Consider the following 25,709-nt stretch of genomic DNA (forward strand, 5'->3'; position numbering starts at 1 on the left):
TGGAGTAATCCTTGTTCTATACTGAAATAAAATAAATTGATGGAAATAGAAAAAAAAAGGTTGGTAAGAATGAGAGTGCAAGACCTGATAAGAGGAGGATTTGTAATAAAAGAGCTGTTCTTCTTGTAATTGCTTCGTCGTGAGCAGTCTGGCTTCTTCGCTGTCATGCCAAATAAAGCGTTTGAATTCAGAGACAGTGAAGGAGATGTTCTGCCATTCGTCACTTCTGCTCGCTTTGGGATGGGAGGGGAGCAGAAGCCTCGCAGCTCTCTGTCTCCGGTAACGGAGGCGGCAGCAGACGGGCAGCGCCGGCAGCCCAGCAGTCCGCGTTAAGGAAGGCGACAATGGACACGTAGAGGAACTTTCATTTGCTCTCGACCTATTTTCGACCAACTCTGGACAATATCTATATTTTTAATAAAATATGCCATAATGCACGCTTTGTAAATCCTAAACAGCAGATGGCGGTGAGCTGAACATCACACCGCAGCCCGAGCCAGCCAGTGTGTTGGGACTGTCTTTTTAATACTTTAGTGTTTTAAAAAACTATCTTAAACTTATTTATGCGCCGGTGGATGTTTTTTTTCCGTCTAAATATTTGACCTCAATAAGAGCTCAGCTTCAATAGAGCCTTCATTTATTTTTGCCTTGACTTGGGAAGACCGACGGGAATCAAAACAATCTCCTCACAAGGATGCTACTTCAGCACCGAGTCTGCTAGACGATCCCGACAGCCAACATGTTCAGGCGAGGTAAGACTCACACCAAGTGAGCCACTTCGGCCAACAATTATGTTTTTATTTTTTATTGTTGTTTTAGAGTTGCTGGGTAGTCTTTTAAGTTTCATTTTGGTCTCATTATAAACCACATATTAATCCGCCCCGGTTGCTCCTTAAACAGCCCTTCAGCCCTCCATCCGCCCAGGCGGCCAAGACTGGAAAGCGGATTAAATATTTATTCACTTCATGTAAAAATTATTCTTAAAATAGCAAACTGCTGCCGCACTGCAGTTTAAGGAGCCTGCTGGACGAAAAGGGCTCGAGCCGCTGCTGATGCTGCGCGCGCGCCTGTGTGTGTGGGAGCGTGAAGGCGAGCACGTGAGAAGGTGGTTGTAAAAAGAAGGATAAAGTTCTTAGTTTTGGGCGTTTTTTGTCGAAAGTTTGTTGGAGGGATATGAGCCACGTTTCTGCCTGCGTAATGTCGAGTAAGCCTATCGAACATATGTCTGCAGGGAGAAATGGTTGAGATTAAAGACCCACTGCCACTCCGATAAAAATCGTGTTTTTGGTGGTTTTAACATGTGCCTGTAGCATTCCCCTCATGGCGGGGGACATATATAAAGATATTTAAGTTTAACTTTGTATTTCTGAGGATTTTGATATTGAAAAATATGCAGGAAAAAGCTTGTAAGTACTGTGACGTAGGACCTACTACTGCAAGCCACATTCTTCGTTTTCCTCGTTCGAGCTGGCATTTGGCTCAAAACTGTACAGCTGGATAGCTCCAAAAACATGCTTCATAGGTCAATTGGCAACTCTAAATTGTCCATAGGTGTGACTGTGAGAGTGAATGGGTGTGTGTTTGAGGACATTCTACCCTGCGACAGACTGGCGACCTGCCCAGGTTGTCCCCTGCCTTCGCCCACAAGTGGCCGGGATAAGCTCCGGCAGCCCCGTGAGCCCGAAAGGGAATAAACGGTTAAGAAAATGAATGAATGATGAATGAATGGATAGCTGCAATAATGCTCACCATTTTTGTTGCACCTCTAAAGTTATGCTGGGGCTGTGAGGGACTGTAAACTAGCTGGAGAACATGTAAACAAAGGGATGATGGGGGCCTACTCTGTGTTAACAGTCCCACCCACAACTCAGGGGCAAATTTTTCTAAAGAACTCATGCTGTTCTGCAGAAACTATGTACAGTAAACCCTTGTTTTATAGAGGGGTTAGGTTCCAGAAAGAACCCGTGATAGGCAAAATCCGTGAAGTAGAAATCTTTATTTTTTTTTAACAATTATTATACAATTAAATACTCTATTGTAAATTGAAAAGAATGAACAAACCATTTTACAGGCTCAAGCATTTGTTTCACAAATAAAAGTACTTTAGAAACTTTTTTTCAACAAATAACTTCTGCACTGTACTGTCAAATAATCATTTTAATCATCGATGTGAACAGAAGGCTTCAAATCGCGGATATTAGCCCCGCCCACCGCGACCCCGAAGAATTGGATTAAACGGGAGAAAATATAAAATGATTATGAAAAAAATACAAAGTACAGTGGGACAAATAGTGACTCAGGTGTATTTCACTGCTCTTCAGACTGAGCCGCTGCATCCTGACTCCACTGCAGTGTTTTCTTCTTTTGAAGCCCGCGGTGCAGCTGTGTTTGTTCGGGAGAAGAACATAGTGATTGGCAGTTGTTGTCGCTCTTTTTCTATGGGTTTTAGAGAAACTCGAAATTGCAAGAGAATTTGCACGTGCGTAATGTAAATTTGGCCAGCTGTTTTACATACATGTACATATTAAACTGCAACGTTATTGACGCACAGGTAGAGAAGAAGCGGAGTGACTTTTTAGCCAATCAGAATGCAGAACACAATGCACGATGCAAATCCGTGAAGTGGCGAAACCGTGAAAAGTAAACCGTGTTGCAGCAAGGGATCACTGTACTAGAAAGTCACTCAGCTGTTGCTTTTGTTTTTCTAATTTTGGCTATAAAACTGGTAAAATCATAATGAAATGGCCACTGGGAACATTTCTACAATAGATCAAAAGATGATTGGAGTGGGACTTTAAAGCAGCTAAAGGTGTAGCTTAGTATGTTCTCTGTGGTGACAGTGAGACATAGTGAGGCTGAGCACAGTGACTTTGCCTTTCGGCAGGTTAACAGGTAAGCTCCAACCTGTGAAAGCATCTGTCTTCTCTATTTGCACCAATAATGATAAAAATAATAAAAATAATAAATAAATCACTTTGGAAGTCAAATATAAAAATGGACAGAAACAGGCAGAAATGTCAGGATTTGAGTTTGCTGGTGACTCATCTGCCAGTCGTCTCCTCCAAAAGAACATCTTGGTGAAAGGCATCAACAGTTTTGCGACGAGTTCCGAGCTGCTGCTGCGAAAAACTAGTGGCGGAAAAAGAAAACACAACCCCCCCCCCCCCACCATTCCTCAATGGAGACATTGCATTTTTCTGCTGTTTACATAAAACCACACTCAGACACCACAGTGCACATCACCCCTCTTTGGTCTAAGCCTGGACACAAGCTGGGTGATCTCCTCATTAAGGATGAGACCTAATGGGGTTGACAGAGGGCTGATTAGTGCTGTCACCCCCCCCCCCCCCGCCCCTTTCTGTATGTATGTGACAGACAGAGAGAGTGGCTCGCTTGAGGGAGACAAGCTTCAATTTTAATCTTGCTGCAATTTCAGTTGGGTAGCACACGCCCACTTACCCGTACACCCGCTCAAACAGCTAAAAAAAAACAAAAACACACTGCTTTGCACAATGATGTGTTGCTGTCAGTCACAATAATACAATTCAGCGTAATTGTGCAGTCAGCCTGCGATACTACATCTGTCACCCGACCTGCATGCATGTCTCTCCACTGAGGAAAAGTGGAGAATGAGGATAAGGGTTTTTGGTGTAATGAAAATGATCTTTTTCCTTATGCCCCCCCCATCCCTCTCTATCCTCTCTGCTTGGGCAGCTGCTGCTGCCAGCATCACTCAGAGAAAAGAGAGGCCTGGCAGGCTGATTGGCTGCTAGCTTGACTGGTTTGGGTAACAACCAAAGCTTTTTCTTTTTTTTCTTTCCCAGAGAGTTTTTAAAGCTTGATTTGTAGCATGATATTTAACCTAAAGCAGACAGACACTACACATACATTATTTTTGCACAACACTTTTAAAAACACATCAGATAACAAAATGTCTGTGTCCATCTTAAAAACATTTGCAGTAATAGTTTAAATGGATTAGCTTGTTTGCAGAATATTTAACCCCTTGACGCCTGAATTAATTTCCAAATATGACATAAACGTCACTCATGCTGTTAAAGGTAAATTTGGAAGAAACGTGGTTTGATGTAAATTTGCATCAATAGTAATACACAGCATCCTATTGTTAAAGTTTTTCTTATTTTCAGTTACTTTTAACTAGCAAAGTCTATAATTTTATTTTAGTTCAAGCAATCATTTAGCAAACTAAATAACTATATGTGACGATTGTAAGTATCTGTATGTGGATTTTCTGTGAAAAGGTTACATTTATAGAGATTTATTTGCATTTTCCTCCCCCCAAAAAATCCTCTCATCCTAACTACTTGTGTCACCGAATATCTTAGTCTGTTACATCAGTCTTCTGTATGTGTGTGTCCACAGTGGCCCAGAGGAACACAGATGCTGATTCACCTGTCCTTTAGCATGCAATATTCTAATGCATTTGTGTCATTTTTGCCTGATACTGTTCCTAATCTTTAAGAGAGACAGACGGGAGGAGAAACACATTTGCATTGAGTTGATGGTTTGCACTTTTATGGAAAACAATATGATTACGCAACTTGTATTTTATAAATGCCAGCACCTGAAGGCACAAAGCTCTTCCTCTCATATCATCGACTTTGACTGATGACGTCTTTTTTTTTTTTGTTTTTTTTTGCCTTTGCTGTGACTACACTTAAAACACACACAAAAAAAGCAATATCTGAGATGTGAAATTATTATGCAACTACCTCCAGCTATGATCTTCTTTTTGGATTCCTCCGCTCTGCTCTGACAATTATGCAAACTTTCAGTGTCAATATTTGGTGGTAAAACTGCAACTTTTCTGAACTTGTTTAATATTTCCATGCTAGCTTGAGCAAAAAAAAAAGAACGTTGTTCTAATTAAATTCCAAAGTTTGGGCCTAAAACAGCTTACTGTTACCAAACAAAGTGGTGCTTCTAATAACAAAAAGGCAAAGAAGTGATGTGACGTTCAAAGTCCTCTCCTGCTGGAGACTGCAGAGTTGGCACACATATATTTAGTCTAAAAGCTATTATCTGGAGGACAGTTAGACAAGGCACTCCTGCTCTTTCGCCTTGTTTTGCACACATAATCCCCTTGGTGGATAATGCTAACAAACGGCTTTGCTATAATGTGTTTAAGCGGGCTGAAGGGCTCCAAATATTAGTGTAATTGAGATTTGAGAGTGATCCAAATGAGCTCTTGCAGTGCTGACATCCCGATTTCACAAATCAGGACCTGGTTTTGGAGAATGTGTCACTTTTGTGGAGGATGTAACCTAATAGCCAACCAGATCATCTCAGGAATCAATAGATGAGATGGAATTCAAACGACAATCAATTACATCTGTAATGCAAGTTATCAGAGAAGAGGACACAACGAACCAACACGCAGCACACACGGCGAGAATCCCTGTGACAGCTCTGCATATCAACGACCTTTGCAAGTGTTCCTTCTCTCTCATCTCAAGGTTACTCACAGACTCATTCTGTCCTGTGTTTCCTCAGCTCAGAACGCTCTGCCTGCCTAATCTTGTTTTATCATTTAGCTGCACAGCAATTTTCTGGGAGCCTGCGTCCCATTTATAATTGATGCCCTGTGTAAATATGGTAAAATAATTACAAGAGCCGAAGTGTTGCATTTCTGATCCGTCAAAGTCGGACAAAAAAGGCCTAAAAAAGGGGGGGGGGGGACAAATGTGTGAAATTGTGCTGTACACCACCTGAAAACCTGTGGTGCATTCGACGAAACACTTTTTTCATGGTAATAGTATGTCTAAACTTAGCCTGTGTCATAAAATGAAACTGGGTTGCCTTCAGACTCTTTTCCTTGACCTAAACAGAGCAGAATGGGTTCTTTCATCGGATGCACCAAGTGTCATTAATATTCAGAAGACTCTGGTGAGTGCAAAGTGCTTCTCTGTCGACCCCCTGTGTAACTCCTGTCATTTAAGGACATCAGCCCAAATTTGAAATACTCAGCTGCAAACATAAAACATTACCCAAAATACGGATCCTTGTGTTCTATTTTGCTGTGCTTTTGGCAGGAAATGACACACTGTCCTGTAATTCTCACGCTTCATTAATGGTTTAGTGTAGAATTTTATTATAAAGGGAGGTAAACACATAGAAAAAGTTTAAAATTGACACATATGACATGCTAAATATAGAGAGGTAAACAAAAGCGTATATCTATAACCCCATAGGACCTAAAAGCAAATGAAAAATTAGCTAGCTCTGCAGATAGAAATGGTTTATTCCTGCGTAACCTTTCAACTTTAAGTATGATGGTATCTAGACAGCTCCTACTTTACAGACAGCACATGGAAATGTGGCTTCATAGTCAATAGAAAAATCTTGCATGATCAAATTGTCCAATCAAAGCAGGGATCTCTCCCTGTCAGGAGTCCTGTAAAAACCTCTGATTGCAGGTTCACTTTGCAACAGCTGAGGGGCAAGTTACATGTTCAGTTGTATCTGATGGGAGAGTGTGAGAAAAAAAAAGGTGTTTCTGCATCTGGGAGAGGAAAAAGACTTTGCAATGAAAGAGGGGTGGAAAATAATTGCGTTTGATCACATACTATAGCGAGTACAAAGCCTTCAAAAGAAGGGTGTGATTTTTTCGTGTGAGCCTCGGGAGTCAAAAGTGCGAGTGCCAGAGCCGAACCCAAGAGTGGTTCCGTACGCTAAACAAATGCTGGTGTAGAACAAAAAAGAGGAGAGATAAACTACGAGATAGAGGAAGAAAGAAAGAAGTCAGGAAACATATGATTATTTGGAAACACACTTCACCTGGATGATAAAGAAAGGCTTCCTGCAGAAAGACAGAGCCAATGGCAGGTGAAGACACTTGAGCTGATGGAGGCTGATTGTGTGGGTGTGTGCTACAGTCTTGTGTCTCTCTCGGCTCAGGAACTTTGGTATTTTCTTGTCACCAGAGGGAGTGACAGCTGGATGAAGCAGTCGCTCGCGGGTGCGTCTTCATCTGCTGATTAAAGTAAATGAGCCACGGACATTTTTGAGACGTTTCTGTCAGAGTGTGACATGCGAGGATGGATTGAAATTTCATGTATCAAGTACAGAAAAAGACCGCCTTTGTTAGCAGTAACGAGACAGCCCGGCTCTTTATAAACCTTAAAAATACACCCACCTCCATCCCCGACCTACTGAACACCAACTTACAGTAGGGCAGAAGGAATTTGTGATTATACAGCAGTTTTAACTAATAAACATGTGGCTTTCATGCTGCAAACCTAGCAATTAGATTTCTTGTTCAATTGGCTGAAATTTTAAGAGAAAGAAGAAGAAATCCCTGTCAAATTGGATTTTAAATAAAAACTTCTTCATACTTTGTTTTCATCTGTTTACTTTCATGTTCACACATTTCAGTCTTAAAGTCCCTGTCCGATCATCTTTTGATTCATTTTCAAAGTGTTCCCAGTGGTCTTTTAATTATAATTTTTAACCAGATTTTAGTTACAAAATAAAAAATAAAAAAAACACCAAGCAAACAAACAAACAAAAAAGTTGTTTTCTAAGACATAGTTACTGCAGAGCGGCAATACTTCATCAGAAATTTGCCTCTGATGCTATGTTCTAATCGGACGTGATGCGTGTTCAAGAACGTGCTAAACAGGCTTTCATTAATGTGCTTTTAGCATTTTGTGGTCACACTGGACTGTTGCTACATGATACTACCGCATGCACTCAGTTTGAAGAGGCTTGGTGCAAAACGTCAATGGGGGGCAAATCTTGCTCCAGGCTTTTTCTTTCAAAGCTCTCTTTCGACATATGAAAGACTTGGCGTCATTTCATTCTGTTGGGGGAAAACCGGAACTATTAATTCATCCTTCATGATCAATTTTCAAACAGTTGGTACTTTCGTGAAATGAAAAGGACGCTACCCATGTGTCCCTACTAAATCATTGTCTCTGATTGGTCAAAGTTTAACTGGTTTAACTTTCAATGCTTGTTCAATAGACATGCGTTTTGTACGTAGAGCCTGAAAATGGACTAAAAAACTTGCGTAGCGATGCATGAACGAGAGAGATTTGAAAGAGTAAGCCCAAACTTGAGTGTACACAGACTTTTCATTGGAAATGGTTGCTTGAACGGCGTTTCTGAGCCCGGTGTAAATGTAGCATGAGTGGTGGGTTGGAGTGTTGCCAATCTGTTTAGAGTCTCTCCCGCAAGCTTACAGCCCTTCACAGTTCCAACCTAACATTACCAGAGCAACATTAAAGCCAAGAAATACTGGAGCTAACCAGCTGTACAGTTTTAAACCAGACGCCAGCTTGGATGAGGAAAACCAAGATGTTCATGGATCCAGTCGTCTAGAAGTGGATTCATCAGAATGGAGCAAAGCAGGGATCTTGTGGCCCGCCGACCGTAGCACCTACGCCACTAATACAAGCTATTTTTAAACAATATTTTTTCGCCTTCTCCTGATTCACAACGATTGGAGCGAAGATGTTCTCAGAAATGTAATTTTAAGCTTAATTTGCTTTTAAATATGTCCTCCATTATGAGAAAAACACTACAAGAATTTGTTTAAAACGCCAAAAACCCAATTTTCATCAGAGTGGATCTTTAAGTGCTATTTAGACTGCAATGTATTGCAAAAAATAAAATAAAAAATAAAATCACAAAACCTTTATTTAGCCAGAAATCCTTGTGGATTCTATATTATCATTGTATTTTTGTTTGAGATTTTTATGCTGGATTCAAAGAGAGAAAAGAAGTTTTGGCAGGTTTCGACAAAGATGCAAAGTCCTGTGTTTGTTTATTGTCGCTGATACAAACAAACAAACAGTGCCTCCACAGTGATTTTCTAAAGGCAACGGCTGAATGAAAATTCCAATCTTTTGTGCATATCCCTCCTGCAGGATGTACAGTATCTCCTCCACCCCTCCTCTCCTCTCAAACCTCATCTCCTTCCATGTCTTCTCCTCTGTAGCTGGTGCGCTCTGTACCTGTTGAATAATTGATAGCTGTTTTGGTTTTTGAGAAGATGTTTGGAGTCCATGTCTCTCAGCAGCATGGCTGTGCTGCAAGATCACACAGCTCAGTCCATCCTTTCACCGTCCCGCTCCTTTGCTTCCCTTTTTTTTTCTAATGCGGTTCAAAAAACAAGTTATTGCGATAAGCACTGTGTTCATTGTCATGGGTGTTTATGTCTTAGCCAGCGGCCTCAGTTCCAAGTTCTGTCCTGGCTGAGCCTGATATCCATCATTTTTTTCTGGTTAACAAAGAAGCATTTAAACATTGATGAATAAATTATGCGCTCTATTGCTATGGAAACACAATTTGGAGATTTCAATAAAAAAAACTCATTAGAATCTGCTATTTATTATGCCTGCACGACCTGTCACATTCTGCAGCAGGTTTTCCATGTAGGTATCTTGAAGATGCTGAATAAGTCTCTCATTTCAGTCTATTATAAAGTCCCAGCAAAAGAAAACATGAACAGTGTTGTTGCGTATAGTGTTCAATATTTATGTGAGTTGTAGTCTCTGTTGATGCTGGTGAGAGATAATGCGGAAAGCAAGAAACAAACAGAACCTGAATCAACTTTTAGCAAAAAGCTGAAAGAACTTTAGACATAGAATGACTGAGGATAGATTCATCCTCTTTTCAAAATTACAAATATAAAAATATTTAAGGGTGTGCCCTACCTTACCCCCGACAGTTGCTAGGTTGAATCCAATGACCCAGGACCCCAAAAGGGATCAAGTGGGATCTAAAGATATTTTTGAAGATTTCTTCTTCAACATCTTGAAAAAAGTTCCTTTTTTGGTTTTTATGGGTTTTTCTTTGTTTTACTCACTACAACAAATCTTACATAAATTGGCTGAAGATCTACAGATGTAAAAATATGCATAAGAAATCAACTCTTAACAGTTTTCTTCCTTATTATCTTTTAGTTTGAAGTTCTTCGCTCTATTGTAGGGGTGTAATGATTTGATCTGATTTACTGACCAAAAATGGATCCAGGTCATCTTTATCCAAAACTTCAACCAGTGTGACTCAGAGATAGATACCTGGATACAGAAACAGTGCAGGTAAAGTTTTCCAGATTCACTGTATTTCTTACAAGATAATAAAGTGTAAATTAAAACTGTGTTCAAACAAACAAGTAAACAAGCGTTGATGGCAAAACAATTCACATTTTAGTTTTCTAAAGTTCAGCCCACTGTTGTTTTTCCACATCGAAAAATTATTCTAGCACACTGTATGGTCACATGTCTTTGCTATATTCATAGTGTTTCCACACATTGGATTGTTTTGATGGACTGATAACTTTTTACTATCATCACTTGTGTGTTTTCCGCTGTGATGCAATAGTTCATTTTCACATTAGTAAAATAAACCTACTGTGCCTCAATTCAAATGGTATTTTAAAATATTAATATAATTGATTTGTTTCCTTTTTAATTGATTTTATAATGGTGGAGGTCGATTCGATTAACAAGTTGTCTCAGAAGGATCAATATGGTTGGATCGTAGGAATATAAATCGATTCAAGGATTAAGTTGATTTATTGTGTCGTACTCCTCTGAAATGTATTTTCTTGTATCTTTGTACGGATGAGTGTTGGACGTTTGCATTGGCTGCTACCCAGCTTGTAGGGAAATGAGGAAGATGGGTTAAAGAGGGAGAAGAGTTCATCAAACCCTGGACTACAAGTCAATTCCTTCTGATTTACTACATCAATCCCCATCTGTCCTTCAGTGTGTGTGTGTGTGTGTGTGTGTGTGTGTGTTGCAAGTAGTGATTGGCTCAAACAGACACATTGACTCACAAACTCCTTTTTCTCTTGTATTCTGCCCCTCACTTTACTGCAGTATAGACAGACACATGGGGCCAAAGATAGCAGGGCTTACATAACAACATCACTGCATTAACAGGCCCATCTGCTTCTGACTGGTGCCTACACTTATAGTTAAAGCCCACTTTCAATGCTGTACCGTTAACACAAGGCATAAACAGCAGCAGGAACATCTTAACAAACTGCTCAAGCAGTTGGACCAGCTGAAAATTGGAGAATAGTGTTTGCATCTTTAAGACATAGTTTCTTTTTGGTCTTAATTCGAAGTCACCTAATAGACAATTAACAAAGAGAGCAAATTTGTGAGAAAAATACCTGTCAGTTTGTGCCATGTTATACTAAATTAGGGTACTATGAAGCAAGGAGAATCCAGAAGATTACGTGAAATTTTCTAAAGAATTTCACATTTTTGTTTTTCTATCAACTTTGACATGGATTTCTATCTGTACTTTCAGAATCCGCTTTTTCTACGGAATAGTGATAGATTAAAACCCAGAATGTCAAAAGTCTCGAACAAAACTTGACCAAAATAAAGTTCTTCCTTGTTCTTTTATGAGTAAAAACAAATCAGGCTTCAAGTTGCAGTGAGGTGTGAACTGTTATATAATTGTTTTTTATTGGAGAACCATAGTCTTGAGTTTTGTAATGGAATTTGTTTTGATAATTTGTGGAGCAAACTAGAAAATTGCTGTTTCCGCTGAGCATTTTTGTTTTCCTTGCTGAGATTTTTTTTTTAACTAAGAAAACACATACACTTAGGGATGAGTACCGAGCCCCGGTATTGAATGACCGTTCTGCTATCGGTACTGGAGAAGTTGCATTTTTTTGTGTCCCACAAGATATAAACTAGAGGCTATGATGGTGTGGGATTTTTGATCTCTACTCTGCACGCGCTGCCTCTACTTACATAAACATGCGCGGTTTCAGAAGCACATACACATCCTCATTCTACAGCAGAAGTTTCCATCTCTGCGTTCTAATTATTCATTTCCATTGTATTAATTTCCATTGTATTCAATTCTTTCTTGAGTGCGCGACACAACCGCCCGCCGGAGGATTTTGTGTGTGTGTGTGTGTGTGGGTTATTACTGTTTTCCTTCACTCCGTAACACCAAACATGAACGAGCACTGTTAGATTTCGATGAATATCACTACATGTTTTGTTTTGGAACTATTTTGTGCAGCGCAAAGTTACGTGTCTGTATAAACAAAGGCGGAGCCTCCTGCCCTGCTGCTGTTAACCGCGACACCCCGCCCCCTGATGGTTTAGCACCCCGGTGATCAAAAATCCCACACTGTCACAGCCCTAAGTAAGAGCGCACACAAGTGTGCTGGAGTTGCACGCGCGTTCATGTTTGTTGTAAGGGAGTGAAGGAGAACAGTAATAAAAGGTTTCCTCCAGTAGAACGGTGAATGATTCTTTATTAAACCGCTCTGTAGTACAGCTGTGACGGTGTGGGATTTTGATCACCGCGGTGATGAAGCAGCAAGAGTCGCGGCGGGCGGCCGCATCGCTCACTCAAGAACGCACTCAGCTTGGAAATGAATGCTATGGAAATTCCCCCAGAAGCCCTTGAAGTTTGAACACAGGACTCGCAGAAGAAGTAAATTATTAGCAAAGATGAATGTGTTTATTATGGTTCAAATCCTGCACCATATGCAGAACTTAAAAAAAAAAAAAGAGGAACGTGCAGCTTTCTGCAATCTACCTGCATACTCCACCATGTTACCCTACGCAACTGTATTTTAGTTTAGAGTGAACAGTTTACCGTAATTTCCGGACTACAAGCCGCTACTTTTTTCCTGCGCTTACAGCCCTGCGGCTTTTTCAGTGATGCGGCTAATTTATGGATTTAATTGGCAGCCGCCATGTACGTATTTTCGAACTCAGTGAATAGTTTGAATTCTCTGTCTAACACCAAGCACGAGGCATTTTTATTCAACACACCTCTTAGCAGCCAAACAGCATGGAGTTGACTTCAGGTCTTAGACACTTCAGTCATGGTTCAACAAAATGAAACACGCATGCCCGGCCACATCCCAGAATCCTTTGGGGCCATTAGACCCAACGTGCACGTGATCGCCGCTACAATATGATGAAGCTTTCAAGTTAAAAGCAATCGTTAAAAGCAGCGTAAAAAAGTCCACCGTCACCAACGGGTTTGGAAAAGCCGGTTTGCTGCGTGACGGAGAGAACAGCGCATGGAGTGAATTTACACTCCATTTACGGTTTCTAAGGAAACCGTAAAAGCGGAATTTTGCTTTGAAAAACTCACAGCCTCCGTGTGAGTTGGAGACATCTTCTCCTGCTGATTGATCTGCGGGGCCGATGGCAGTCTGAAGGCTCCCACACGTAACAACGCACCCGCCCCTCATACACAAAACGTACAGTTTTAAGTCCGATTGCTTTGCACAGAAACGATTTGCTCCATCCACCGGCGCAACGGGGACGAAGTGCTCCTCCTTGAAGCTGCCCTGGCCAGAGGTGTCGGAGTAGAAAGGAAGGGGAGACAAGGAGCGCGCGGGGCGGGAGCGGAGCGCAGAGGCGTCCGCGGAGTGCAGAGGCTTCTGAATTCTGACGCACGCGCCGCACTGAGGCGCGCGTATCGCGCTGAGGCGCGCGCTTTTCAGTCGCCGCTGCTTTATTTTACCGTTGTGTTTTCTAACCAGTCCTGTTACTCCCATAACGCTGCTGCGACACAAGCGGAAGGAGAGCTTTTCCCGTTCACCCCTCCATGCACTGCTGCTAATTCTTAAACACGTACAACAGAATGGCGAGCCGGGCGTTGGCCCCGCCTTTAGCCCCTAAGACTCATGGGAAATGTGGAATCGCGGATGTAAATTTCCTCATTATAACTGAGGGATGTAATGTTGATTATATGGTTACTGTTTGTAATTTTATGTTAGATACCTAGATTGTCAATAAGTAAAAAAAAAATGAAATAAAAACACCATAACTGAGGGACTTGTGAACAGAATAGAGCTCCATGCTGTTTGTCAGATGTCGATACACTCAAATACGTGACCCAGAGGCAAAATTGGCACCACCCACAATGTGCTAATGAATTGCACTCACTCTGGGATGCTGGGCGTGATCTGTCAGGATGACAATATCGGCTAACACATGCGCGGCTTGTACTCTGACGCGGCTTGTGTATGTATAAAAGCAGTCAAACACGTGAATATGGGTGGGTGCGGCTTGTAATCGGGTGCGCTTTGTAGTCCGGAATTTACGGTATTTAATTTGTTTTATATTTATTATATATATAATATATTTTTATATTTAAAATATTTAAAATAAATATTAAATAACTTATTTTAAATAAAAATTAAAATGAAAATATTTAAAATGTATTTATATTTACATTTGTTTTATATTTATATCATGACAGCAATATGTCAAAACATTGCTGTTTATTTTTTCTTTAAATAACTTTTTTTTAATGTATTTTACTTTTCAAGTTAGAAACATGTATAAAGTAAAATGTTTTGTTAAAAAAATAATGTTGTTGCATAATGGGGAAATACAACACTTTATGTTCTTAACTTGTTATTTTATTTATTTATTTTTTATCCTCAAATAGTATCGAAAAGAGTATCGTTAAAATACCAGATTGATAAGCAGTATCAATAAGAGTAGTAGTACCGTTAAAACCTTAACAATACTCATCCCTACATACACTACAGGCTTGTTTGACATTGTCTAGTTTACCTCTTTTTGTTTTACTATTGCTGAGCTAACCATCACCAAAACACACATGCCTTAGTCTTTACAGGATCAGACATGGCGGGATTTTGCAAGTCTTAGTTCGACTGCTTCAGAGTGACATGAGAATGCAATGGCAGAGAAAACAGGAAATGTGCAAATGTGGATAAAAACATTGTTTGTTTGCTTTCATAGACTATTTGTGTCTTCACTCGGAGTCCTATTATAACTCTAAAGCACGGTGTTCATATGTGCACATTTATAAATAAGTGTTTCAAACTTATATAACAATCAGAGGCCCAGCTAGGAATTTTGTGCATACTAATATTAGCATGTTTTTTTATTGGTTAGAATGAAAAATAGTTGAAAAGAAAGTAATCAGAGGGGAACTGAACATTATAGGGATACATTTAAAAAAGCAACATGCATAAAAAATCTATTTAAATGCAACAAAGCTGATAGAACACATTCTAATATATCTAGGAGCTGGGGTTTAAAATACTAATGAATAAGCATGGAGCTAGCACACAATGCAAACATGTTTTTGTGCATTTCATCTTTATGGTAAAAATGTAGAAGAAATACCGAACTGTTCAATTGCAAAACAAGTTTACAAGTTGTTACAAGTTGTTCTAAAAAAACACACAATTTGAATACATTTCATCATAGTTCTCAAACTTGCTTTTGAAAATAAATTTACAAAACTTTAAAGGGAAAGCGGGTGGGGTTGCTCCATCTAATGAACGACTACCGCTCTACAGAAACCATGTCCTAAAAAACAACAGGTTTCTTTGGGGGTTAAAAATGGCATAATAATAATAATAATAATAATAAAACACCAGGAACGCTTTTAAAATAGATTAAATAGATGATTAGAGGGGTTCTTTAACAGTGTACAATTCTCACTTTAGTCTGTCTTCGGGTTTTAAGCACCAAGACACCAACACATGGAATCTCTGAATTCGAATATCTTTTTTTAAGTTTTTTTCTTATGGTCCATGACCACCTCCTTTAAAATTGAAGAGACAGTCAGTTAGTGTTAAATATGTACAATAAAATACTATAAATAGTTCTGCAGAGCCAAACCACCAAAGGAGGAAGTGACTTCTTTCATTCAGAGCGGTTAATATTGCAACTTCATCTGTCATAACCATCGTGTTATTGTGTGGATTTATTCATAACATTCTAATTAAGACTTTTATTTTATTTTTTAGCTAAAATGCTAGCTGTTTTAACCATTCATAGAAATTGCTAAGGGGACTTGAAGTAGCAGACTGACCTAACTAAGACATTTAATTAGAGGGGAAAATTGTTTGCCAGGTTTTTTAAATAGAAGGCCACTGTGTGCCACCAGTCTTAATCCGAGGCTAGTGAGATGTGTGCGCGTGCCATCTGGGAAGGAATCCAACAGTTCTAATGACCTGGGAGCAATAAGCCAGATGAATCAAGCTGTGCACCACATTTTTTTCAGGGATCATTACTTTTACCAAACAGTCCTATTTATAACACCTATAAAGGTGTAATGCCACCCTAAAGTTGCTCAGTAATATAGAGTATTTTTATTCTAAGCATGCTTTACTGCAGAAAAAAACACATTTTTACATTTATTAAACAAGCCAAGTCACCAGCTGGGATTAGTAACTACAGCAATGAGATGTGGCATATACTCCACTTGTAAAAGCTTTCATCTGCCTTGAATGAATATCCCTTCTTGCAATCAACTGCAAGCTATCCAAGAAAGAAAGTACCAGCTTTTATTCAACCTCTGCCTTCAGGTCAACTGTTTGACTTTTGTACTTTTTTCGTGCAAAATCTGCCCTGCCTTGCCCTAAATATAGCAGTTTATGTAAGATTCAGATGCAGATGACTTTGGCTTGTGAACAGAAAAACAAATTTTAACATATTTATTAAAAAACAACAACAACAGGTGAACTTCATAGGAAAAATGGAGGTGAGGTGGAGGATGTGATTCAGAACAACTGATGCTCGGTTTAAATACACTTGGGACTAATTACCAAAAACACAGAAACAGCTGCTTGATTGGCAACTTCAACCTGGTGTGCTCGTGGCATGTGGAAGAACAGAAACAGAAATCCAAACTTTTTTATCATAGTCTGTTCAAAAACATGACCTAAAAAACCCAAAAAGGAAAGGGAAAAAAAACCTCACTATTAAACAAATCTTCATTTTTTGCCTCAAAAGATTTTTATTTGGTCATGACTCAGTGCTCTTTACTTGAAAAACTTAACTTTTATAACAGAAAGTTGAGACTGAATCACTATTGTTAGATCTTTTTTTATTCAAATGTTGAAAGTAACAATTGAGGCTGTATTCTGCTGTACTTGTTAAATAAAGGAAGTCAGTGCGCTGACAGTGGCAGGCTTTTTCAATGAAGACATGTAGGTGTGAGTTTAATGACAGAGGCTTTGTAGTCAGTCTGATGTTAAGTGCAAAAAGAAAGACAGATGAATGAAGTTTACCAACTTGGTTGAAAATGAAAGATTTAAGATTTTCATGGAGTACAACCTTGGCTTGTACTAATTGTGCAGTTTTATAATAACAGCAGCGAGATGATAAAACGAAAGCTTAAACAGCTTGGAGTGCAGCGAGTCCCCCACAAACCTGTATAACTTGTGATGAAAATGTTACAAGAGTACTAATGCCCCAGTAAGGATCTGGCAAAGACGCTGCAGCACAGCTGTCAAGAAGATGGGCGACATGCCCAACTACACCAGCTGTGCCAGCCCAACCATCACTTAATCACTCAGAGGGCGAATAAGGGGGATGGGCGATGTGGGGAAGAGATTAGGAACGGAGCGCACACAAGGGTTACAAAATTTGAGATAAGGGGCGAAGAAATTGGCAAGAGGATAAAGTGAGATGCAGATGTGCAGGAAGGAGTAATGGATGCATGACGAAAACCAAAACAGATGCAAAGAACTGTCTAGACGGATGAAGGAGTGGAGGAGGAAATGATTTTTGATCAAGGGGGCACCGGTGAAATAAGAAGGTTAGAAAAAAAAGCATAGAATTTACTTGGAAAATGAAAAGAGGAACCAAAATAAAAAGACTGTCAGTGATGCTTAAGAATGAAGAAAACATTGAGGGCTGAAGGTGGAAGAGAAATATTTAGAAGGAGGAGGAGGGGTTGATGTCAGACAAGTCCAGGTCGATTTCTCAGCTGGCCCTGATCAATACAGTTGCAATCAGGTCTTACAGAAACCAGAAGAATATGCAACCACACCACACAAAGAGAACTCAGCCGGTAATTTTTGACAGGCTTTCAGCACATTTCCTGCCTCGGTGAAAACACTTAGTGGGAAAGTCTGATGTTCAATGACTAAAGGTGAGGACGAATTCAAGTTTTTATATAAACACTCATTTCTGTTGTACACATTTTCTTCTATACAGTACTTTCTGAGCTGCTTGCAGTCAAGAGAAATAAATACACCCTTGGAACGGTTACTGTATACTTTTTACTGGGGGGGATATGAAGTGAAATTCAGCCTTTAAATAATTAATTAAAAAAGCTAAATAAAAGAATAATCTTTATGTATTTTGTGGCTACATGTACCATCGATAGACTGACTGGATGTTCCACAATGAAAAAGGCATCGGATAGTAGGGTTGGGCGATGTCCCTTAAATTGGCCGTTGACGATGTTTGCTGTCAACCATCGGGATGGACGATGACATCGTCGGGGGGGGGGGGGGGGGTATTTTTACATTTTTCGTTCTTATATAACTGCTATTGGTTTTTTTGCTTTTTTCATTTTATTTCCCAACTGATGACTAATCCGCGATGATCCAGTATAAACTGAAGGAAGTGACTTTTACAAAAAAATAACAAACAAAATAGAAAAGAAGTAGTCCGCTAGTAGAACCGGGTCTAAAAGTGTGTCTGAGCACAGCTCGGATCGTCAGCACACACAGCGGTTTAAGCTTCAAAGCAGAAATGTCGCTCAGTCCTTAGAAAACATTCAAACAATCACGCGGATTTGTGTTTCCAGTCGTGTCCCGACTAAATAAAGGCTGATGTTATTCTTACATGTTTACGTGCAGCCAGCAAGCAGCACCACCCAAAGCTAATGTTGTTAGCCCGTGTTAGCATACTGCTAATCCTGGCTCCGTTCAGAAAAAGCACTGACCACACGGATTAAAATTCAAATGATGAGCGAACAGGTGTTTCATAATAACCGTAACATTATTAAAAGCACGTTTAGAAGATCATCTCGTATTTTACCGAGCTGACATGTCAATGTAAATAGCCGCTCGGCGCTGTTTAACATTGTTGTGTATTGAATTGTTACATACAATAAAGTTTGAAAAAAAAAAGCCGCTCGGCGGAGTTTATAGCCTTCCATTTTCAAACCCTACTGCGCATGTGCGAATGATTTATTCCGACGGAAAGTGTGACCTTAGTGAACGTTTTTATATTCTGAAAACATTTTTCTGGGCCCATCTACACGGTTGGATTCTAATCTGACCATTGATCCCATCAAGATATTTGGTACATGTAACCGCGGCTTATGGTGTCGACGCGCAACGTGGCGGGGGCGTGGCATCACGATGGTGTCTCTCCATCGGGATGTCAGTCACCCATCACGATGGACGATGATATCGTCAATCGGCACAACCCTATCGGATAGTAGAAGTTGGATGAAGTTTGCAGTGAGTTTGAGAGCTGTGTGATGAAATAAGAAGCTAACAAACCATGAGGACGAGCTAATGTATGCTGACGTAAGATGAGAGAAGTAGTGACGAGGAGAAGATAGTGTTCAGTGTTTTGCTTTGGTTTAAAACAGGGGTGTCAAACTCTAGGCTTTGAGGGCCGGCGTTATGCTGGTTTTCCAGAAATCCTACTTTATCTGCTGTTGGTTACCTGGATATGGTGTGTTTAGCCAATAAGGTTGTATCTGTTGGTTAACAACCCTCGCTTAATAGTCACTGGTAAGGGTGAAACATTGATTGACTAGTAATCTGAGAATTTTGTTTCAGCCTAAAAAGCAAAACAGTCTGAGTCTTGACTGGTACCTATTCCAGGCAAACCAGTACATGGATGCATTAATAGATGCTGTACAGTTATATCTCAATTAACTTAAAATGCCCAGAAACGTAAACTCCTTAAACTGGAGGAATTACTTATTTTGAACCTGAGGGAACTCCACCTTTATTTTGCCTGTGACCTCAGACTTGCAGCAATCAATTGACCATTTCACACCCAAACTTCTTAAGCGTGAGCATGAGAATGTCATGGCGTAAAGAGTCCAAAAAGACCAGATCCCCAGTAAACAGCGGAATACCACTAATCATTTTTGATCTATTGTAAAAGCGTTGCCAATGATCTTTTAATTATGATTATTCTATTTTTAGGGGGTTTTAGCAAAAAAAAAAAAACAAACAAAAAAAACGGTTGTTTTGTAGGACATCGTTTCTGCAGTGTGGGAGTTCATCAGAAGGTAGAGCCTCCTCCCCCTCTGTTTTGGAATGAAGTAGAGGGCTTGTGGCCTGCCCAGTGCATTTTCTACATCATAAATATGCCTCTTTTCAAACAGTTTTTTGCTCCTGATTCACAACAATGTGAATAAAAAATGCTCAAAAATTGCAATTTTGGGCATCATTTACGTTACATATTTCCTTCATCATCAGAAAAATGGAACAAAAACACCATTTTCATTAGAGTGGGTTTCTAAGGCCAAACAAGTCTTGAGTCAATATTAGTAAAGAAAAAAAAATGGAGAAAAACAGCTAAATTTGGAAGTTATTAAACCCTTTAAAACTCTACAAACAGAGTAGAAAGGTTTCTGTCAACTTCCTCCAGTTTGTATTTCCCTCTACGCATGATACCTGTCACTTTCTCTTCTCGTCAGTCTACTCGGCTGGTTGGAAAACCATACGTGGTCTTCTCAGTGACATAGAGACAGCCTAATCTTCCTGCAAATGTCATCTAGCATGCATTCTCCCCAGACACGTTTGTGGAAGAGATTTTTTATGTAGTCACATGTTTAAGTGTGCTGCCGTGTGTTGGAGCTAAACATGCCTCTAATGATGCCATATTTTTTTTTCTGAATCACCTGCAGCAAGAAGCGGGTAATGATGTCTCCCTTTATGCCATAACAGATCCCATATGCTGCTGCATTGGGATGAGACATGAGATGTAAGGAATAATGTTTTTTTAATTTTTTATAAAAGGGATTGCGTAAGGGATGGACAGACTAAATTCCTTCTTAATCATCTTCAGATGTCACCAGAAAAGAGGGTAATAAAACCTAATCCACTTCTTTAATCCCTTCCCACTGCCACCAGCTGTTAGGACGCTCTTTTGCTTTTTTAATAACAACAATGGCACTTCTGCAAAGGTGGATAAATTGGATTAAACGTATTATGGATGCTAAACCGTAAACATTCACTGCCTTCGTTTTGGACCCCCACCATAACCTCTGTACTCGAGTTTTTCTTCTCAACTACAATCGTTTCTTTTTAAGCACAAAGCCCCCAGTGGTCCTCCCGTGCCACAGCATAGACTGCGCTTAAAGAGTTAGCATGGTAATACCTTCAGGAATTGCATTCAGTCAGCCAAGCTGGAGCAGAGTTAAGCCCTCACTCGGCTCACATCAAAGGTACCGGGCCATCCACAGCAATCTCCCAGAGAGAGGGGAGGATGAAGGCAGGCATGTATTCCCTTTATCACAGGGAATTTTATGGTTTAGACCTGTGATTCTGGGGGGAATTTTATGGGCTGACCAAAGACGGGCTGCTTCAATTCATTTCAATGAGAGAACTGTCTTGTCAGCCCCCCAAAAAATGTGTGTGCGCTTGAGTGGCGATTATGTGTGGCTGTCAATCAGGCCAGGCTTTATAGTCTTAAATTAAATGTTGTGGTATATAGACTAGACTGCTCATCAATCCCTCTGTGAAACCACTGATTCATGCTGTTATCTTCTTTGACATGTATTTTAAACTTTAATGACAAAGATAAAAGATTAAAGTAAGAAATAAACAAATTAGTTTGTTCAAAGGGCCTAAGTTAGTTTTGTGTTGTGCAGGGGAATGGCTTTATTCCAACCTGACAACTAAAGCTGGGCGATATGGCCAAAAAATGACATCTCAGATTTTTAATTCAGAATTTAATTTTAAATTTTAAGATTTTTTTTCTCCCTACTTTTACTTTCTTTAACAAAAATTATATATGATGAAATATATTTTACAAAAACTATTTTATTTTATACCATGGTCCGGGTGAATTCTCGATTCTGATTGGCTGCTGGGTGTGCATTAAAAAGGGATATACCACAGGATAATCGCACGGTGATAAAAGAAGTTCCGGTCACCTAGCTTAAATGTTTTGTATCACTGCATCGGCTTCTTTAAAACAACCTTTTGCTTCATCATTTGGACAAAAACAAGCAATAAGAGGTGAACTTTCTCTCTGAACTGATGCTTTATTCAACCCATCGGAAAGATCAGCACATACAGTGAGATCAATAAGTATTTGATCACCCTGTGATTTAGCAAGTTCTCCCACTTAGAAAACATGGAGGGGTCTAAAATTGTCATCATAGGTGTATTTCCACAGTGAGAGACAGAATCTGAAGAAACATTCAAACATTCAAGGTTCTGGAGTGGCCTAGCCAGTCTCCAGACCTAAATCCAATAGAGAATCTTTGGAGGGAGCTGAAACTCCGTGTTGCTCAGCGACAGCCCCAAACCCTGACAGATCTAGAGAAGATCTGTATGGAGGAGTGGGCCAAAATCCCTGCTGCAGTGTGTAGAAACCTAGTGAAGAACTACAGGAACCGTTTGACCTCTGTAATTGTTTACAAAGGCTTCTGTACCAAATATTAAAGTTGTTTAACTCAAGTGGTCAAATACTTATTTGTCACAGTAATATACAAATAAATTGTTTAAAAAAATTGTATAACGTGATTTCTGAACTTTTATTCAGAATCTGTCTCTCACTGTGGAAATGCACCTATGATGAAAATGTTAGACCCCTCCATGTTTTCTAAGTGGGAGAACTTGCTAACTCACAGGGGGATCAAATACTTATTGACCTCACTGTATATATATATATATCGCTTTATATCGCCGAATCTTGTCTACAGGGTGGTGTGGCGCGACGCGGACTATTTGTCACGTGGTGCGGCGCAACGAGCCGTACTACGTAACAAATAGTCCGCTTTTGTGACAAAAGTGATCCAAATTGGAAAAAAAACAAGAATTAAGGACTAAAATGGGTGACTATTTATTTCTTTTGTAAGTGACCATGGTATAAGCAGGTTAATGGCCTTCAAAGTATGCATTATCACTTTTTAACGCACGCCGTGTAAGCCTGAACCGTCCGACACGAAGCGTCGGCCTTTAACCCTTTCTGAACATCTCCTTTGGAAAGGGGCTCTAACACAAAGTTTGATGTTTGTTGCTCCAAGTTTGAAGTCACAACACCAGTGACCAAAATCTCCTTTTTATCTACCTGCCAAGTTGGCTGGTAGATTAAAAGAAAACAAAATAATTCTATCGTTTACAAAGAAAAACTATAGGTGTTGTTATAAAAAATGATATTACATTAAGTGCATACAGAGAGGAAGTCGCTACATAATTTTCTTAAGGGGAGAAGATCAAAAATAAAATATCGATTTTCCCAAAAATAAATAGTCTAAAACAACAAGTTCGAATCAATCGATTAAATCGATTGATCGATGACTCACCCAGCCCTACTGACAACCGATACATAGTTGAAAATGTCTGCCTAAACAGAACAGTCTCTTTGCAATAACTAGAACATCTTTTAGTGATTATTATTTTTTTAATAATGTTGATGGTCTGTGCACACGATAAGCTTCTTATCTGAATTTTAAGCAGTGGTTCCTTTTTAAACGATTCAGGGATATCCACATATGTTCACACAGATGTGCACAGATGCCGTGTCTAGAAAATGGGTGATTATATGAAAAATTCTGAAAGCTGGTTCTCCTTTGAGCCAAACTGTTGGTTGTTTTATTGAACTACATTGTTGGTTGATATTTTTGGTGCTAATTTTGATCAAGTCTGACCTGATGAAGTTTTACAAAGTCAGACTGTAAATATGAATGCATATGAATATCATACTTTAACTTTGATTGGGCTACTCAATATCCCAGATAGATAAGACCAGCTGACCTCATGTTTTTTTTAAAATAAATACTAAAATAACCATTTTGAAAAAAGGAAAAGAAAAACTCAGAAGACTCCATTTGTTGCCACACACAAAACACTAATAACAAGCAAAACACTAATAAAATTAAGCAGAAAAGACAAAACCCAAAGAGAAACAGAATAAAAAAAGATTAAAATGTAAGCCATCATAGACAAAAACTAGTGAGCTTTTTACAAACAGCTACAAATTATATTAGATAAACCTGAAACCGCATGAAGTCATTGCGGAAAGAAATAAGCAGAATGGTAAAGTATGGTTTTCTACAATCTTCCTCCACAGACCAAAAAAAATACATCTTAGATCAATAGTTGACTTAAAAGCGTCCCGAGGTGTGAATCCGAGTGTGTGGTTGTCTGTGTTTCCCTGTGATGGACTGGCAACCCAGCTTTCCCCAGCAGTGGATAGGATAGGCTCCAGCAACCCCATAACCCTAAATGGAGGAAGCAGCTTAAAAAGTGATTAAAAAAATGCTGCATAAAATGGAAAATTCTCGGGAGGAAAAAAACTTCAATTGCAAATTTGCTGTTATATAAACATTAATAAAATAAGATACAGTGAAAATACATATTGAAACAAAAAAAAAGATCATTTTTGACAAATGCACAATACTGTTTAATGCCATTAAATCCGAGGTAATTAAGTATTTATAAGATAATAAAAAAAATAATATAGAATAAAGAAATATTTTAAGAATAAGAAAACTATAATGAGTCTAGGTAATAAGAAATATCTCTAATTACAAAGCCATTTAAAAATCTCCACAGATACTGAAGCTTTTAGACTTTCTAGGTTAATTAAACATGTCTTGTAGTTCTAACATTTAAACAAACCAGCACCTGGGGAGTTCTAGACAGTCTATGAAGTAAAAAGAAATCAAGCAATAAAGAAACACCAAAAATATTACAATAAAAAATAAAATGAAATAAATGAATCCTAAAATTGAAAAATAAAAATATGAAATTTGATGCATTTTGTTTGACCCGAATAATATACTTTTTTTAAAATAGATTCACAAATCCTTTATGTTTAACAGATCTTACACATTTTTGTTGTTGCAAATATACATATAGATAAAGCCCCATGAGATTTTAACTTGAGGAAAACCTTTGTGAGGATAGTCATAAACACAAATGGCAATGTTTGCTTTTTCTTTTTGTTAATCGAGTTTTTCCTCCCTGCTACACACTCAAACACACAGAGGTATAAATCATCCTCTCTGGACCTTCACCACTTTAAAATTGGTTTTGATGCACTAAACATTGAACAAGGAGCCCCCGTGAGCTTCAGCTGAAGTACTGTCATTATTTCTCCTGTCGTCAGGACCGAAGTTATTTTGAGCTTCCCAGCAGATCTGAAGCTCTTCTTCGGCATCCTGTCAAAGAAACAGGAGGCCGCGTGCATGCACCCACACAGGATTTTGATGTGTTGATGGCAGAGTGGGAAGACAAAGGAAGGAATGGACGAAGGATTGGACGTGTAAAAATGGGCCTAAAGTTAGGTCAGCTACAGCTAACTATAGCTACAATACTTGCCTTCTCAGTTTAAGTTGGAATAGGATGTTGATAAAATAGGAAAATTCCTGGATTTTAGCAGGGATACATAATACATAAATACATTTTCCAAGTAGTATTTAAAAAATTTCAAACCCTCCAAGGAACTCTGCTGAATCAGATATTTCCTGTTCATAGTAATCTAACTTCTATCAAAATGTTTTCAAGATCTGCTATATTCCCATTTGTGTTATCAGGATACTGGAGCCCATCCAGCCACAGACAGGTGAACAAGCCATTTCAAATGAAAAGTCTACGTGTCGGTAAATGCGCATAAACCGGCATTTCGGGCTTCAGCATTCAAAACTAGTGAATTCACGTGTGGCTACGCAAGTTTTTGAGTCTGAATTTGGGCTCTATATGTACAAAAGTTGACCAATCATGGACTTTGATTTGGTAGTGACGTATAGATGGCGTCTCTTTT

General features: G+C 39.2%; 1 protein-coding gene across 1 annotated transcript in view; it reads left to right on the forward strand.

The window, feature by feature from the left end:
* The first annotated feature begins 229 nt into the window (after positions 1-229).
* Positions 230-25,709, forward strand: part of LOC101166652 (reticulon-4 receptor-like 1) — a 104,504-nt gene continuing 79,024 nt past the window's right edge. The window contains exon 1 of the mRNA XM_023962835.1: positions 230-752. Coding sequence (XP_023818603.1) covers positions 740-752 — 13 coding nt within the window. The 5' untranslated portion in view covers positions 230-739. The remainder of the gene's footprint in view (positions 753-25,709) is intronic.

Source organism: Oryzias latipes, chromosome 14 (assembly GCF_002234675.1).
Source record: "Oryzias latipes chromosome 14, ASM223467v1".
NCBI classification, from domain to species: Eukaryota; Metazoa; Chordata; class Actinopteri; order Beloniformes; family Adrianichthyidae; genus Oryzias; species Oryzias latipes.